Source organism: Mastigoproctus giganteus, chromosome 10 (genome assembly GCF_048544385.1).
Source record: "Mastigoproctus giganteus isolate SK-2022 chromosome 10, ASM4854438v1, whole genome shotgun sequence".
NCBI classification, from domain to species: Eukaryota; Metazoa; Arthropoda; class Arachnida; order Uropygi; family Thelyphonidae; genus Mastigoproctus; species Mastigoproctus giganteus.
The window spans coordinates 179996794-180011062 of record NC_143584.1 but is presented as its reverse complement, the minus strand read 5'-3'; the positions used below and the strand labels follow the sequence as shown (position 1 = coordinate 180011062).

General features: G+C 39.4%; 1 protein-coding gene across 1 annotated transcript in view; it reads right to left on the bottom strand.

Moving 5' to 3' along the window:
* LOC150079586 (uncharacterized) overlaps positions 1–14269 on the bottom strand; it is a 1000533-nt gene that overhangs the window by 817372 nt on the left and 168892 nt on the right. Inside the window, exon 3 of the mRNA XM_090383129.1 lies at positions 8778–8858. Within this exon, the coding sequence (XP_090239255.1) occupies positions 8778–8858 (81 nt within the window). The remainder of the gene's footprint in view (positions 1–8777; positions 8859–14269) is intronic.

The window sequence follows — 14269 nt, the reverse complement described above, 5'->3', positions numbered from 1 at the left end:
ATAAGCCGATTTTATGTCGAGGAATATGATATCAATCTGTGATTTGTTGTTAAGGGTGCGCTGAATTCTGAAGAGGGTATCAAGAAGATTGGTAGTTGTCGATCTCCTTTGTAGAACGGTATGCAGGTACTCGGGCCTGTGTGCGAAGCAATGCTGGGCAATTGTTGGCTGGATTACTTTTTCAAAAATTTTGAGTAAAGAACAACTGATGGATATTGGTCGCAGGTCTTTAGGAGATTTGGGTTTCTTGATCTTTGGAATGGGCTTAACATGGTAGGTTTTCCAAATTGAAGGAACTATTCCAGATTGCAGGATTTGTCGGAAAATGTGAAGGAGAAGGTCGATTATATATGGGCTGCAAATTTTGATAATAAAGAGTGGGAAACATCTGGACCTACAGTGGCTTTGTTGGGTAGTTTATTGATGACATCGATTAGGGTCTCTCTAGTTATTTCTATTTCAGACAGGTGTGCCCTAGGTAACCAGTCCTCCTGAGAGAGAGAGGAATCAGAGTCAGGAAAATCTGCCTGCGGTATGTTGAACTGTGCCCATTCCTGGACAAGCTTTTTGTCAATGGCTAGATGATGATTATGTGAAAGGATCCTTCTACCACTCTTCAACCTATTGAGAACCGCTTCGTTAAGGACCTGCCTTTTCTTTTTCAAGAAGCAAGCTCTTTCTTTCTTAAAGATGGAACGGTCTGAGGGAAGTTGAGTTTTCTGCCATTTCCGGTAGGCCTTCTGCTTCTTGATGAAAGCCATCTTAGTTTCCTTATTGAAACCCCGATTCGACCTGTTAACAATCCTGGTGATTCTGGCTGCACCATGTAGTGCAATTAACTTCAGTTGTTCCGACAAGAGCATAACAGCATCCTCCAACGGCTCAGAATAGAGACGCTCCCAGTCAAACCCAATCAAGCGTTGGAGAATGATCTCTGGCTTCAGATATTTGGTAGAGAAGGCTATCCTAGGCAATTCAGTAGAGTACTCGTCAAGTAACCCAAGGGAGTTGCTCGGTAAGGATAGTTTACATGCAATTGGCGAGTGATCAGATTGGAATCGAAAGTTGCTAGGTAGGAGTTTGATATCTTGCAAGTTGTGGAAGATTAGGTCCAGCGCTTGACACGCTCTAGTTGGTTGCGTCACTAACCGTGTAAGGTTAAAGGCACGAAGAGTGACCTCAAGGCCTTCAAGTGCATTCCCATGCCTGGGCAGTGGCAAGTTAAAATCGCCTGCTACAACAGTTGGAATTTTAGGCACTAAGTTGGTTGCTAACCACGTGAGCAGCTCAGCTCTAGAGTCTTCATTGTGGTCTGGAGGAAGGTAAACCAGGCAGCATTGGATTTGAAGAAGAGGACTCCTCAGCATCAGGGAGACTGCCTCAAAGTTGTTAGACTGGCTCACTCGTGTCCGTATTGGCTGGAATCGATCGTTGAACAGGATTTCAACACCTCCGCCTCGCCCGTTAATCCTGTGATTCCCAATGTGCTTGTAAGGGGTGTTAAAATGGGCAAGATCAAGCTGTCTATCCGCCGTTAACCATGTTTCTGTAAGGCAGATAACATCAAACTCATTAAGCAATAGGAGGGTCTGGAGACAATGAAGCTTGTTTTTTAGGCTGCGTACATTCTGCATAAACCAAAGAATCTCTCCTTCGTGTGAACCTGGTAGTAAGTCATCCTTTTAATTTTGTAGCTATGGTTGTTTATCTCGCCTGGATCCGCTGTAAGCGATCGATCTGCTCCTCTCTTGGAACGGCTTTATAAGGGTACCTACCGGCCAGCAGCTAGAATCCAAGACGATATGCTTTGCATTCGCAGGGCAGGAGATGATAAAGGAAGAATAGGTCGGGTGTCTAGTTTTGATAGCTTTTGCATCTATGTTGATCCCATGTTCTTGGGCAAAGAGTGCCCTGATATTTTCCGCTTTTGTTGCTGGTCCCAGTCTGGAAACAAAAATTCTCTCTCGGGTCTGGACAGCAGAAATATTATATATTTCCTCAAGTCTCCGCGACAGAGGGACCGAGGTGGGTTCAGTAGGAACCGACATATTAGGCTCCTCGCATGGAACTCTGTTACCTTGTGTGTTCACAGTCAAAACACTTTGAGGGCAAGCCATTTGTGGGTTATGCCTGGGAAATTGCGCATGATGGTTAAATTGATCAGAGAGACAGGAAGCATCTGCTTGCGCATAGATCCGCTCCTCCCTGTTTAGGCGTGGGGTTTTTTCCATCTCCATCCTGTTGTAGCAGTGATGAGCCTGGCCTCCAGGCTTCTCCTGACGTCTTTTGCAAGGTTGGTGCAGGTTAGATTCACCAGGAATCACACACTTGTCCTGGATAAAAGGTCTGTCAGCCTCGAAGGTCGGATCGCGCTGATGGAGAGCGGTGTAAGGGGGATGAGTACCCAAAGGGTTCAACATCACGGCCGGGGCTACGATCTGTTCAGTTGTTCTGTCTGCAAAAAGAGGCGAACTTTGCAGATTTTGGAGATCTCTTGTTCTTTGCTGGACGCGCTCAGTTATAGTTGGAGGTCTTGGAAGTGCATCATCTGCATCCTGTGAATGCTCCTGAGGTTCCAGATGGTCCATCACTGTTGTCTGACTAGAGGGAAAACAGCATTCACTTATAAAGATTTTGAGATCCCTGAGTTGTTCATTCATTACGAGCACTTTGTCGAGAATTTCCGTATTTTGGGCTCTGAGTTTTCTATTTTCGTCATTAAGGAAGGCAAGAGAGTCGATTATTGGGGACAGAATCTCCCCGAAAGTGATCTTAAAATCTTTCAGGGAGGGCATTGAGTATGGACGTGTTGTCCCTTAGAGCGCTTTTAATTGACAAACTATCGAAGGGGCTGTTGACTTGCAAGTCCTTTGCGGAGGCGGCAGGAGCGGTATCAAACTCCCTATCCGAAGAAGCAACGTCTTTCCCAAAGCATAAGTTTGAATCTCCAAGTGTTCTCAACGCAGAGGACACAATACTACCATCAATCGAACTGTGCACATCAAGAAGGCCAGGGGGGTTGGATGGGGTTTCTTCTGCAAGAGTGATGGTGGATATCTCTTCCTTCGAAGTGTCCGCGCTTTTTGGGTTACTTGCGCAAAGGTGGCAGGTCCATTTTCTTCTCCGTTGTTTGTTCAGCCTTTTAGCTTTAGGTGGCTGGCAATCTCGACAGAAGATTCTACGACACGTAACACAAAGTAATGCCGGAGCCTCGGGTTTGAACCCACATTCGGCACAGGACTTTTGCTGAACGCCCGTTCTATCGTTCATTGTATACAGCTGAATTATAATCGAAGGATCTGAGCTGAAAAAGGGGGATCTGAGCTGAAAAAGATCTGAGCTGAAGTTTTGTTTCACTTCCTCTGGAATGGGCCCCCAGAGGAACCTGGTCCACCTTTTGACAACATCAGGTGAATCAGAGTTTCTTTTGAGACGGTACGTGTTTTATTGGGACTGGCCCACCTTCCCGTGGTGTGGACGAGTACCCAGAATCATCTGTCCAGGTGACTGATGCTTCTGGGTAGCCAAGAGGCCAGAACAGAACAACAGAACACACACATAATACACACAAACCTACGTCATTCACATTCTGGCCCATTTGTAGTGATACTGTACTTCACAGAGATACCAGGCGGAGTTGAACAGACGTTCTAGGAGCCGCCCTTTACAAAACACATGTCCACATGTCCATGTCTTATAATATTTTTAATTATTTCTGCGGATTCCTCCTCAATGCACTCCAAGTCGCTGCTGCCATTTCAAATTCACCGGCTTTGAGGGACTGAATGAAAAAGAAATGCAGGAGGTCAAGTGGTCAATAATTGCGCGAGTCTGGAAATTAGTATTCGAATGATCATTTTCATAAAGATTTATAAAATAATGAGACATTTGGAATAATTTTACGCTAAAAATTAGACTTTCAAAACAAAACAGAATCCTTATAGTAGATAGAGAAACTTGAGTTAATCTAGAAACTTCGGTACAATTATAGGGCGGAGCCCCAAATGATCCACGTTTTGATCAGTTGGGGCCCCTACTAATATGCAGTTGTGTATCTGGATGTACATTAACTTTTGTGGGCCGCTAAATATTGGAGGCTCTAGGGGTCCATATAATGTGCTTATGTGTAAACGTGCCACTATATAAATACAATCACCGCATCATGATTCATTGGCAAAGCTCTGTTGTATGTTTTATGCTCGAACCTAAAAATTAAAACTTGGACTGTACTCTTTCATTACGAGCGCAGCGTCGGTCCACAGTGAGGGGACGGATGTCCACTTAGAGCCAATCCTGATTAGTACACAGCAAAGAGGATTTTCATCTTTGTTGCTGATGGCCACTCCAATCATTACTTAAAGGTCCTACCATCTGCCGGAAGTAGACGAAATCAATTTTTAAATCAGTGTTTCTCAAACTTTAAAATTACAACTGCCATTCCCAAATTAAATAATGCAAGACGGAGGTGTTCAGAGAAAATGCCATGATGCTTTGTGGGTATGTGCGATCGCATGAATGGTATTCAAAACCTAAAAAAAAAAAAAAAAAAATACTTGAACTGGAGTATTTTGTCTCGAGAATTTTGAATACTCCAAATAATTTGCAAATGGCTCTTCCTTCTAGAGTTCACGTACATTAAAGAAACGTAAACATTGTCTGGTTGACACAGTAATATAAAGCAGCCTACATTAATTTGTTTTAAATTAATTTTAAAATAGGAATATACTACCTAAATAGGAATATACTGTTCTTAATCTGGTAAATCCTGTACTATTACTACTGATTAAGCCAAAAAGTTATGAAAGCTAAACATTTAAGTTTATTAAAAACTTAAAACTGTAAACAATGTATTTATTTTTATACCACTTATTAGAAAGTTGGACAATATTTTATTAATGCAAAGATTCTGCTTAGAAAATGGTGTATGATTTGCCATTCTCAACTCTTGAGCAGGCCAACGTACAGCTGACCATGAGGGGGGAAAAAAACACATCGGCTTGCAATTTGAAGCCAAAAACTTGGATGTTTGTCCCTGTGTCTTGTTGATTCCTGTCGCAAAACTTCTCAGGCGAGCAAGAAACTGAATCCACTTAGATTGAAATGGCAGATCAGAGGATGAATAAGTGGAATGAACGCACCCTCACCGACTGCATGAACAGTCATTATGGTGGCCTCATTGGTATGTGGCTGGAGCTTCTTGACAGCCAATTGTGTTCCACTGAAGAACGTGGACGGGTCTAGATTCCTATAAAACTTCACGGGGTGCATCGATCTCGAGCTTCAGTTTATGTAGAGGCTCACCTGGTTGCTCCGGAAAGTTGTGAAATTATGTTGAGTGCAGACTGCAGCACTGGTGCTTGACACAGCGCCAACAGACAACTTTACACAAATCTTCATTTTTAGTACCACAATTGCTCTTTGGCAAATCCACCTGTAGCCATGGAAGTGATATCGAACATTTGGAAATACTGCTTTTTCAGTTTGTAAAGTACTCGCTGTTTTCTCAAAGGTTTCCATTGAAATAATTCCACCTTGATTATTAGGTTCACTAGTTCCATTTGCTGAAGAAGGCTTCAACAAATGCAGCACCTGTTAGATAACTCCGAACGTTAGTTGTTGGGCTGAGTAGCTCTATGCTCTTCCAGATGTATGAAGGTTTGAGAAAGCCTCTGGTTCATCTGCTTCGGGTTCATTCTGAAATGAATGGCAGTATTCGGCGAAAGTTGCCAGTCAACACACCAGAGCTACTCCATTACTTTGTTACTATCTAAAGTTGCATGGCATAATCAATCGAATTAAAGCTTTCTTTCAATTATAACACTGATATTAATTAATATCACATTTTACAAGTTTAATTTAAGGCTTCAATCCCATGTAAAGATAGAAAATATGTTTCGCTTATTTGAAGAGATTATTTATTTTACATAATTTAATATCGCTATTCTCCAAGAAAATTAATTTATAACTTTCTTTCGCTTAACCTTCTAAGTTGGTTGAGTGACATTTATGACACCTTCCCTCGTTTGTAACATGACATTTAATTAATATTGGAATCGATAATGGAACCAATTATAAATTAGACATTTTAATAACCCATGAGAAGAATTTAATAAGTGACAATGATATCAGAGAAGCACCTCTCTGAAAAGCTGTTTGGGCTGAGAGAACGTAAAGCCCAAAAGAGTGGATGGTGTATATCCGATTTTACTAAAATTGGTGACAGATGAGTGCATCCAACCAACAGTAACGTTAATGATAAATATTGATAAGGGAAACGCTAAAAAACCAATGGGCAATTATAGACTAGTAAGTTTGACGTCCATGGTTTGTAAGATTATGGAATCTACGGTTTACGCAATACAGGACCATCTCGACAAGGATGGTGTCCTAAATGTGTTTCAGCATCATTTCGTGAAGGGGAGATCTTGCCTGATTAATCTGGTAAATTACTATGACGAAGCTATAAGGGCAGTTGGATGCAAGAAAACCTTTAATAATATTTATCTGGATTTCAGTAAAGCTTCTGATAGAGTTCCTCGTGAGAGGTTTTTGCTTAAATTTGAGTAGGGAAGATTCATAAGTGTATCAGGGGATGGTTGAAGGCTAGGAGTGGAGCAATATGGCCTTATTTGCTAATGCTCCTAAAAACCAAATAACAAACATAACAAGGCTAGGAGTGGACTGGAGTAGCAAGTGAGGCCCTTCAGAGATCAGTGCTCGGAACGCTTATTTTTCCTTTTCCTAAGTGACACTGATGAGGGAATACAAGGGAAGAGAATACAAGGAGTCAAAGTTTGCTGAAGGCTTACAGGTTGGGAAAGTTCTTGACGATCAGAACCAGGCTATGCTGCAAGGTATGACGCTTGAGGAAATGGAAATCGAGTAGTGGCTTATAGACTGCGTGAGGGGGAATTAAAAGATGTTCGGGGTGAGAAAGACTTGGGGATTATGATACAGAAAGACATGAAGTTCAACATGTAGTGTAAATAGTATTCAAGAAGAACGCTTGTGTTTATCGTAATTCTGAAAGTAGAGAGAGGGTAATCATTCTTGTCTATATGGTGAGACAGCACGAAACATTACATCCAGGTCAGGAAGCTGTATATAAAGAAAGGCATGGAACTTCTAGAGAAGGTGGAACAATTGGCGAATGGGTTGGTGAAGAGTGCTAAGTATTATCGTTATGTTTAACGATAAACACCATAGGGTTGAGTTAACTGAACATAAGGCCCTTATGGGGATTAGTAAAATTAATGAAGCAGGAATATTTTCATCAGTGAGTAACACAAGAGCCACACGATAGAACTATAAAATCTTATGAAGTTTACCTTCGGGCAGAGTGTTGAGGAACATTGGAATAAGTTGGCTGCAGAGGTGCCGAAGAGGAGAGTTTGGCAAAATTCGAGATGACGGGAATAATGTGATTTTTTTGGTAAATTCTTCTTTGCATCACTACAACATTTTAATACGAATGGCATAAAAATTAAAACCGAGGTGCACACCCTTCATTTCCTTAGTATGCATACAAAGTCTAAGATAAGAAATATTATAGATTAAACGAAATAAAACTAAAACAGGGATGGATTAAGCCACTAAAACAACTGAGTAGTTATTAAAAACTCCATTTTCTACAGATAAAACAGTAAATTTCATCGCTATAAATTTGATCTCATAGATACAGTTAACAGACTGCGATAGCATGACCCATGAAAATTCAAATCAATTATCGTATGAGAAAACAATTCTGAAGATTTAGATCCGGTCACTGAAAATTAAACTGAAAAATACTGAGTTAGAGTTGGATATTTTATGTAACTACTTTACACGTTTCTTAGACTGCAAACATCACTGGTGACTGACAGTTTCCATTCCTCTTTTCATCATTATTTTCCTGCAGAACTGAAAGCAGACATTTTTCCTAGAATACGTTATTTATTATTCATTTATCGGGATATGCAATGTTTTTTTTTTTTACTTCTGAGTTTCAAATGTAGATAAAACACAAACTATCATCTTAATTGGAAGCAGTGGTGCTCGTAGAAAATTAAATATTTATAGACAGAGAATAATACGAGAAAAACAGGCAGAAAACATGAATATTTAATTTCGATTATACATTCTTAAAGATTTACGAAATGCAAATTTTAACACAAAGTTAGTTTACATGACATTATTAACTATCTTCTTCGCCCACAAGGAAGTAACTGTTTCGATTACAAGAAAAATCTCACGATAAAAATTGAACTGAAACATTTGTACAGTATGTGGTGCCATCTACCGGAGAACGTAATAAACTACGTGGTTACTTTCCAAACCAGATTAACGTTAAATGCATAATGATTTTCTTAAAAGCTAATAAAAAAAAAAGTAGTACTCATTGCATTCGGAAGTTAATTCGAAATTAATTTTTGACCTCACGATACATGTTTACTTTTATTGGTCTCTCAATACAGCACGCTAAAGTAAGAGAATGCAACGGACAGAGGGGAATGGAAAGGAAAAGAAGAAAAAGGAAAAAATGCATAACAAATATGAAAAGAGGGAGGAAAGCAAGACAGAAACAACAAGAAAAATAGAGATGAGAGTGAGAAGGTGGGGAACTCCAGAGAAATAAATATAAAGGCATATATACAAAAAAAAAAATGCTTTAACAGTTGATCCTGGATGGTGAATGTTGGAATTTATATTAAAACAAAAAAAAAAAAAATTTTCAAGCAGAAAAAAAAATTCGTTGTGACAAAAAATCGGGCTACTTTTTAGAAAAAAAATTAAACTACCTCGAACTTGTCCCCCACCGACTCCTCCAACGCTGCTGCTGCTACTGGTAGACTGACTCTCTTCTGTAGCCCAATCACTCTCTGTGAAAATCAAAACAACGGACCTGTTAGACTCGGAAGGATAAACACAAAAATGCATTTAATCTCCCAAACACATTTCATAGAACAAGTGAACCTTTCTGCAGTCATATAATTGGATTTTTTTATTATTATTTGATTTATTTATTTTTTTTTTCCAAATACAAAAACCAATAGTAGCGAATATCACTCGATCAATATTACGGATGTTTTGAAGACTCATCTTTTAACCTTCTAAGAAAACTGGATTTATTCGTAAAGTTTTACTGAATTACTTAAAAAATTCGGAAAAAATATATGCAAAAAAAATCATAATTGAATAATAAGTTTAGTGTTCGCGAAAGGAAATATATTTCTAGTAGTAGCAGTGACATCATGGAAAAGATGATAAATGAAAATAACGTTGACTTTTTTTTTTTCTCTCTCTATTTTTCTTTTAGATCAAGACAGAACAGAGATTGAGGCCATCACCAGTTATAGGATACCCAAGTCTCTAGTCTCTCCTCCAAGTGATAAATATGGAAGAAATTCAGTGGCGATTTCATTTAAAAGCTTTTGTTTTTAAGAATATGAATCTAGGCAACAAAAGCCATAAGGTAATTGTATCTATATATTGAGCGCATGCTATGGTCGGTTTGCTTACTTCGTGGATTAAAAAATATCAGCTTCAAGAAGGGGGAACTATGCCAACCTCACCTCTTTTATTTAAAGCGAATTAAAGGAACATGAAGTCTCAACTGCTAATTTCTCTATAGAGGAAATTCGAGTAACGTAGACCGGTTAAAATCTATCAGAATTCTACATACTCCCTTGGATGCGAAGTTTGTGTTTGCCGAGTTCTGGCAAAGAGGTTTGCATATTGTGTTTGTTATGCAATGTCGAATCCAAAATTTGAAAGTAAGAGCATTTAATTATTCCACAATAAAAAGCAAATTTATAAACACTGTCTCAATAATATTCAACTTACAGCAGATTCAACTTTAAACATGGAAATTTCTAAACATAGCAGTTATGTTCATTATCACGCAATTTAAAAGCAGGTATAATACAGTTTTCGTATTTTAAACTCTGCTTCTTTTTATCAATATTTTTTTATTTGTATCATCCGGTGGTGTAACTATGCCAATACAGTGCAATGGAACCAAGGACCAAAAGGGGGCCCATTACCCTCCTGCCCAAAAAAAGAAACAAATATAATTGAGTAAAAATGTAAGTTTTTTTTAGTTATGTTTATGATAAAAATTTACTATTGTCTAAACAATATTTTTTTTCATAGCTGCTGCTGCTTCTAGGAAAATTTTTAAGTATTTTTTATTTTAACAAAAGAAATATTTTCACGGGGGCACACACTAAACTTTGCTTAGGGGCCCACTTTTTCTTGTTACCACATTGGTACCATCTTTAATTGCTACTAAAGGAGTTACGTTTTTGATTGTCTAATTGGTAAAAATACTCGCAAATTAGTTTTAGCCTGGGGCAGGGAACACTTTGTCCAGCCGGTGAGGCTAAGGTGGATATTTCTGTTTATAAAACTTCGAATATAACATGGAAATTACTCTTGCACATATCTCTAGAGTATCTGTTTACTGCAACGCAACATAGTAGCAAGATGTTCTGAGGGCAAAAGCGTTTCAAATGAGCGGGTAACAAATGCCAGGAAAGCGAGCCTAATTTTAAGGGGTGTGTCAGGGTAGTTAACTATACGAGATTACTAAGTCTTAATTGTTTTAGGCCTGAGGTAGCCGAGTGGTGAGGAGCGAGAGTGCATAACACGCGTTCCTTGAGTGGACCGGGGTTCAAGCCCGTGACTACTAAATACGATAAATATTTGTACTGACTTGGTTGTCGTTCCGGAGTATAATACAGAAATTTTATACAGTAATGTCAGAAGTGTCGTCAATAAAATGAGTCAATTCGAACTGCTGGTTAGGACAAGTAACGCTGACATAATTGGGCTTACAGAAACGGGGTGCCACCCGGAGATAAAGGATGATGAGTTTCAGTACGGTATGTATAATGTATTTAGGAAGGACAGGGAAGATAGAAAAGGCGATGGAGTCATGCTTCTTATCAAAAGTAGCCTCAGTGCGACGAAAGCTTTACCGGATTCAGACGTTTCGCATGCTAGTATAGAATCTGTATGGTGTGAAATAGTTGGAAGCAAAGGTATAGTGGGAGTAATCTACAGGCTAGGTGATTGTGAAGATACACGCAAATGGAATGTGCAAGTAAGCGTGACATCTTATTATGGGTGATTTCAATTTGCCTCTAATTGATTGGAGAAAATGGGAAGGAAACTCGACATGGGGAACAAATTTTTTAAATCAACTAGATGACTGTTATTTGTATCAACATGTCAAGGAAAGTACTAGAGAAAAGAATATCCTAGACCTCATCATCACCCATGAATCAGATGACATAACAGGGCTGACAGTAGAGGAACCAGTAGCAGGAAGTGATCACGGAGTTCTACGGAAAAGTTAAGCAATAAAAAGTACTAAAGCCTATAACAGCTACAAATTGATCTGTAATAGTGCCACAGAAAAGATTAGGTTAGCAAAGGCAGATTGAGAAATCGCTAGCAAAGAGAGCAACGAGAGGGGGGGGGAGGGAGATAAGCAATTCTTCACATATATAAAAGCAAAGAAGAGAAGGACAAACCAGATCGGACCCTTATGTAATGGACGTGAGATAGAATTAGATACCCCAACTGAAGTTGCAGATGAACTCAACGGTTACTTCGCATCGATATTTACAGAAGAAAAACCTTTTATGTCAAAAAGAAATTATGGGGGTGAAGTTGAAAAAGAAGTAAAGTGGTTATTCCTCAGATTGGGTTGATGTAAGAAGTGAGATTCCCCAAGGATCAGTATTAGGACCATTGTTGTTTCTGATTTTCATAAATGACATCGGTGAAGGGATAGAGGGCGTGATGTCTAAATTTGCAGATTGGTAGAGTAGTTAATGACTGCCGCCAAGCAGAGCATCTTCAGAATGACCTAGATAGACTTCAGAGATGGTCAGAAAAATGGCAGCTATGCTTTAATCCAGCAAAGTGTAAGGTAACCTGGGAAACAGTAACTCCAAAATAACTTATACATTTGGCGGAGTTGAACTAAAGCCGGTAGGGGAGGAAAGGAACTTGGGTATTACGATATGGTCAGACATGAAGTTCTCCGAGCATTGTAGACTGGTTTGAACTATCGTCCTGGTCCTCTAAGAACAAATTAAAATTATCCCCAACAAAATCGAAGATCATGATTTTTAAACACAAATTAGACTATCGCAGACCACCAGTTGTAAAACTTGACAAGAAATCACTTCCACTTGTCCGAAGCACCAAATTTTTAGGAGTCATCATCGACGACCGCTTTTCCTTTACTGAGCATATTCAACATCTGTCCGTCAAAGTTAAGAGTTTTACCGCAATGCTGCTCCAAATTACCAGACAAGACTGGGGACTGAACACTAAAACCCTACATCTATTTTATAATGCTGCCATAATCCCAATTACAACCTACGCTGCCAGCCTTTGGTTTAGACGTACTGCACTCAAAACAGTACAAACCAAGTTATCCACTATTCAACGTTGCTTTCTCCTCAGCCTACTTCACGTTTGCCGAACAGTATCAACTCCAGCTTTACAGACTCTTGCAGGCACCATACCACTTGACTTGCATGTTGTGTTTAGAGGGCTTTGCTTTTACATCCGCAAAGGCATTTCTGCGGAATTTCAGGGAATCATTGTTAACCCTCAGACTGATCCCAAAACTGAGCGAACCAGATGCTGGAATTTGTTAGTGAACACCTGGCAGAATAGATGGAATTCTACCGAAAAAGGAGCTATCACCAAAAACTTCGTTCCCGACGTAACTGCACTACTCTCATCATCCACCAGAAAATGGTTTTCACCCTCACTGTTTACCTCCTACATACTAACTGGGCATGGTTCGCTTAACGCAAAACTCTACCAATTCAGACTTTCCAATACAGTCTCCTGTCGATGTGGGCTACCGGAAGACTCTCCTCACGTACTTTTTGAATGCTCCATTTACGAGGATCTAAGATCGGCTCTTAAGGCAACAGTACCAAACTTGTGTCCCGGAGGTGAGAAGATACTCATTTCTGTCAACAATTTCCAGGCCCTTCAAACCTTCTGCAATGCTGCTTTTAATCGCAGGAAGTCTCTCAACCTCAATGTTAATTCAAGAAATGAAACTGAAAATGCATCATAAATCATAATACAACTGTGCGCTGCCTTATCGTCCTGATGACGTCATATACAAAATTGTTGTGGCTTTCAAGACCACGCAAAGATTTTAACAGATGCTGCACTTCTCTGACTCATCCTTTATCAAGACTCTCTTCAACTAAACCTCTGCTCAGTGATACCGTCATCTACCAGAGACTTCTGACATCAATCCAGATTAACAGAATTCAGAATTATATCTAGAATTTGTTCCTGCCGATCATGATTGAATGACACTACTACTTCTGTTTGACAATCACCCTTTCTCTTTGTGGACCACTTTGGGCAGCACTGCATAAAGATGTGGGCAAGAAATGGATAAAGATTTTATTTTACTTTTTTTTTTTTAATACATATATTTTCTATATATATATATATATATATATATATTTTTTTTTTTTCTTCTTATATATATATATATATATTTTTTTTTTTTTTGTTTTTTTTTTTATTATTATTATTATTTTTTTTTTATTTATTTATTATTATTATTTTTTTACTTTATGCTATTCTCATCCTTATTTCTTCGTCTTCTGCTGTCCTGTCTCCTGGGAATGTGTGTGTGTGTGTGTGTGTGTGTGCCTGTGCGCTGTTGCCGGCTTGCTGGCATGGGGTTCTTTTGAATGGCTCCAAACCCTCTTTGGACATTCAGTACGTGACTGTTGAGGTTGGCCATGGTTCTTGCGCAGTTGTGGCCTACCTCCCCGTGGTGTAGACGGACACTGGGCAGGCTTTCCAGGTGATCGCCTGCCTGGTGACAAAACGGCCAGAAACAACTAAACAACACAACAACACACACACTGCACGAACATAACGTTACACACATTTCTGGCCTGTTACAGTGCTCTGTAACCATAACAGTGTACAAAGACGGAGTTGAACTTTCGTTCAGGTGCCGTCCTACATAAGATACTATACATGTCTACATGGTTGCTAGGAATCATTGTTAACCCTCAGGCTGATCCCAAAACTGAACGAACCGGATGCTGGAATTTGTTAGTGAACAACACCTGGCAGAATAGATGGAATTCTACCGAAAAAGGAGCTATTCGTTCCCGACGTAACTGCACTACTTTCATCGTCCGCCAGAAAATAGTTTTCATCCTCACTGTTTACCTCCTACATACTAACTGGACATGGTTCGCTTAACGCAAAACTCCACCAA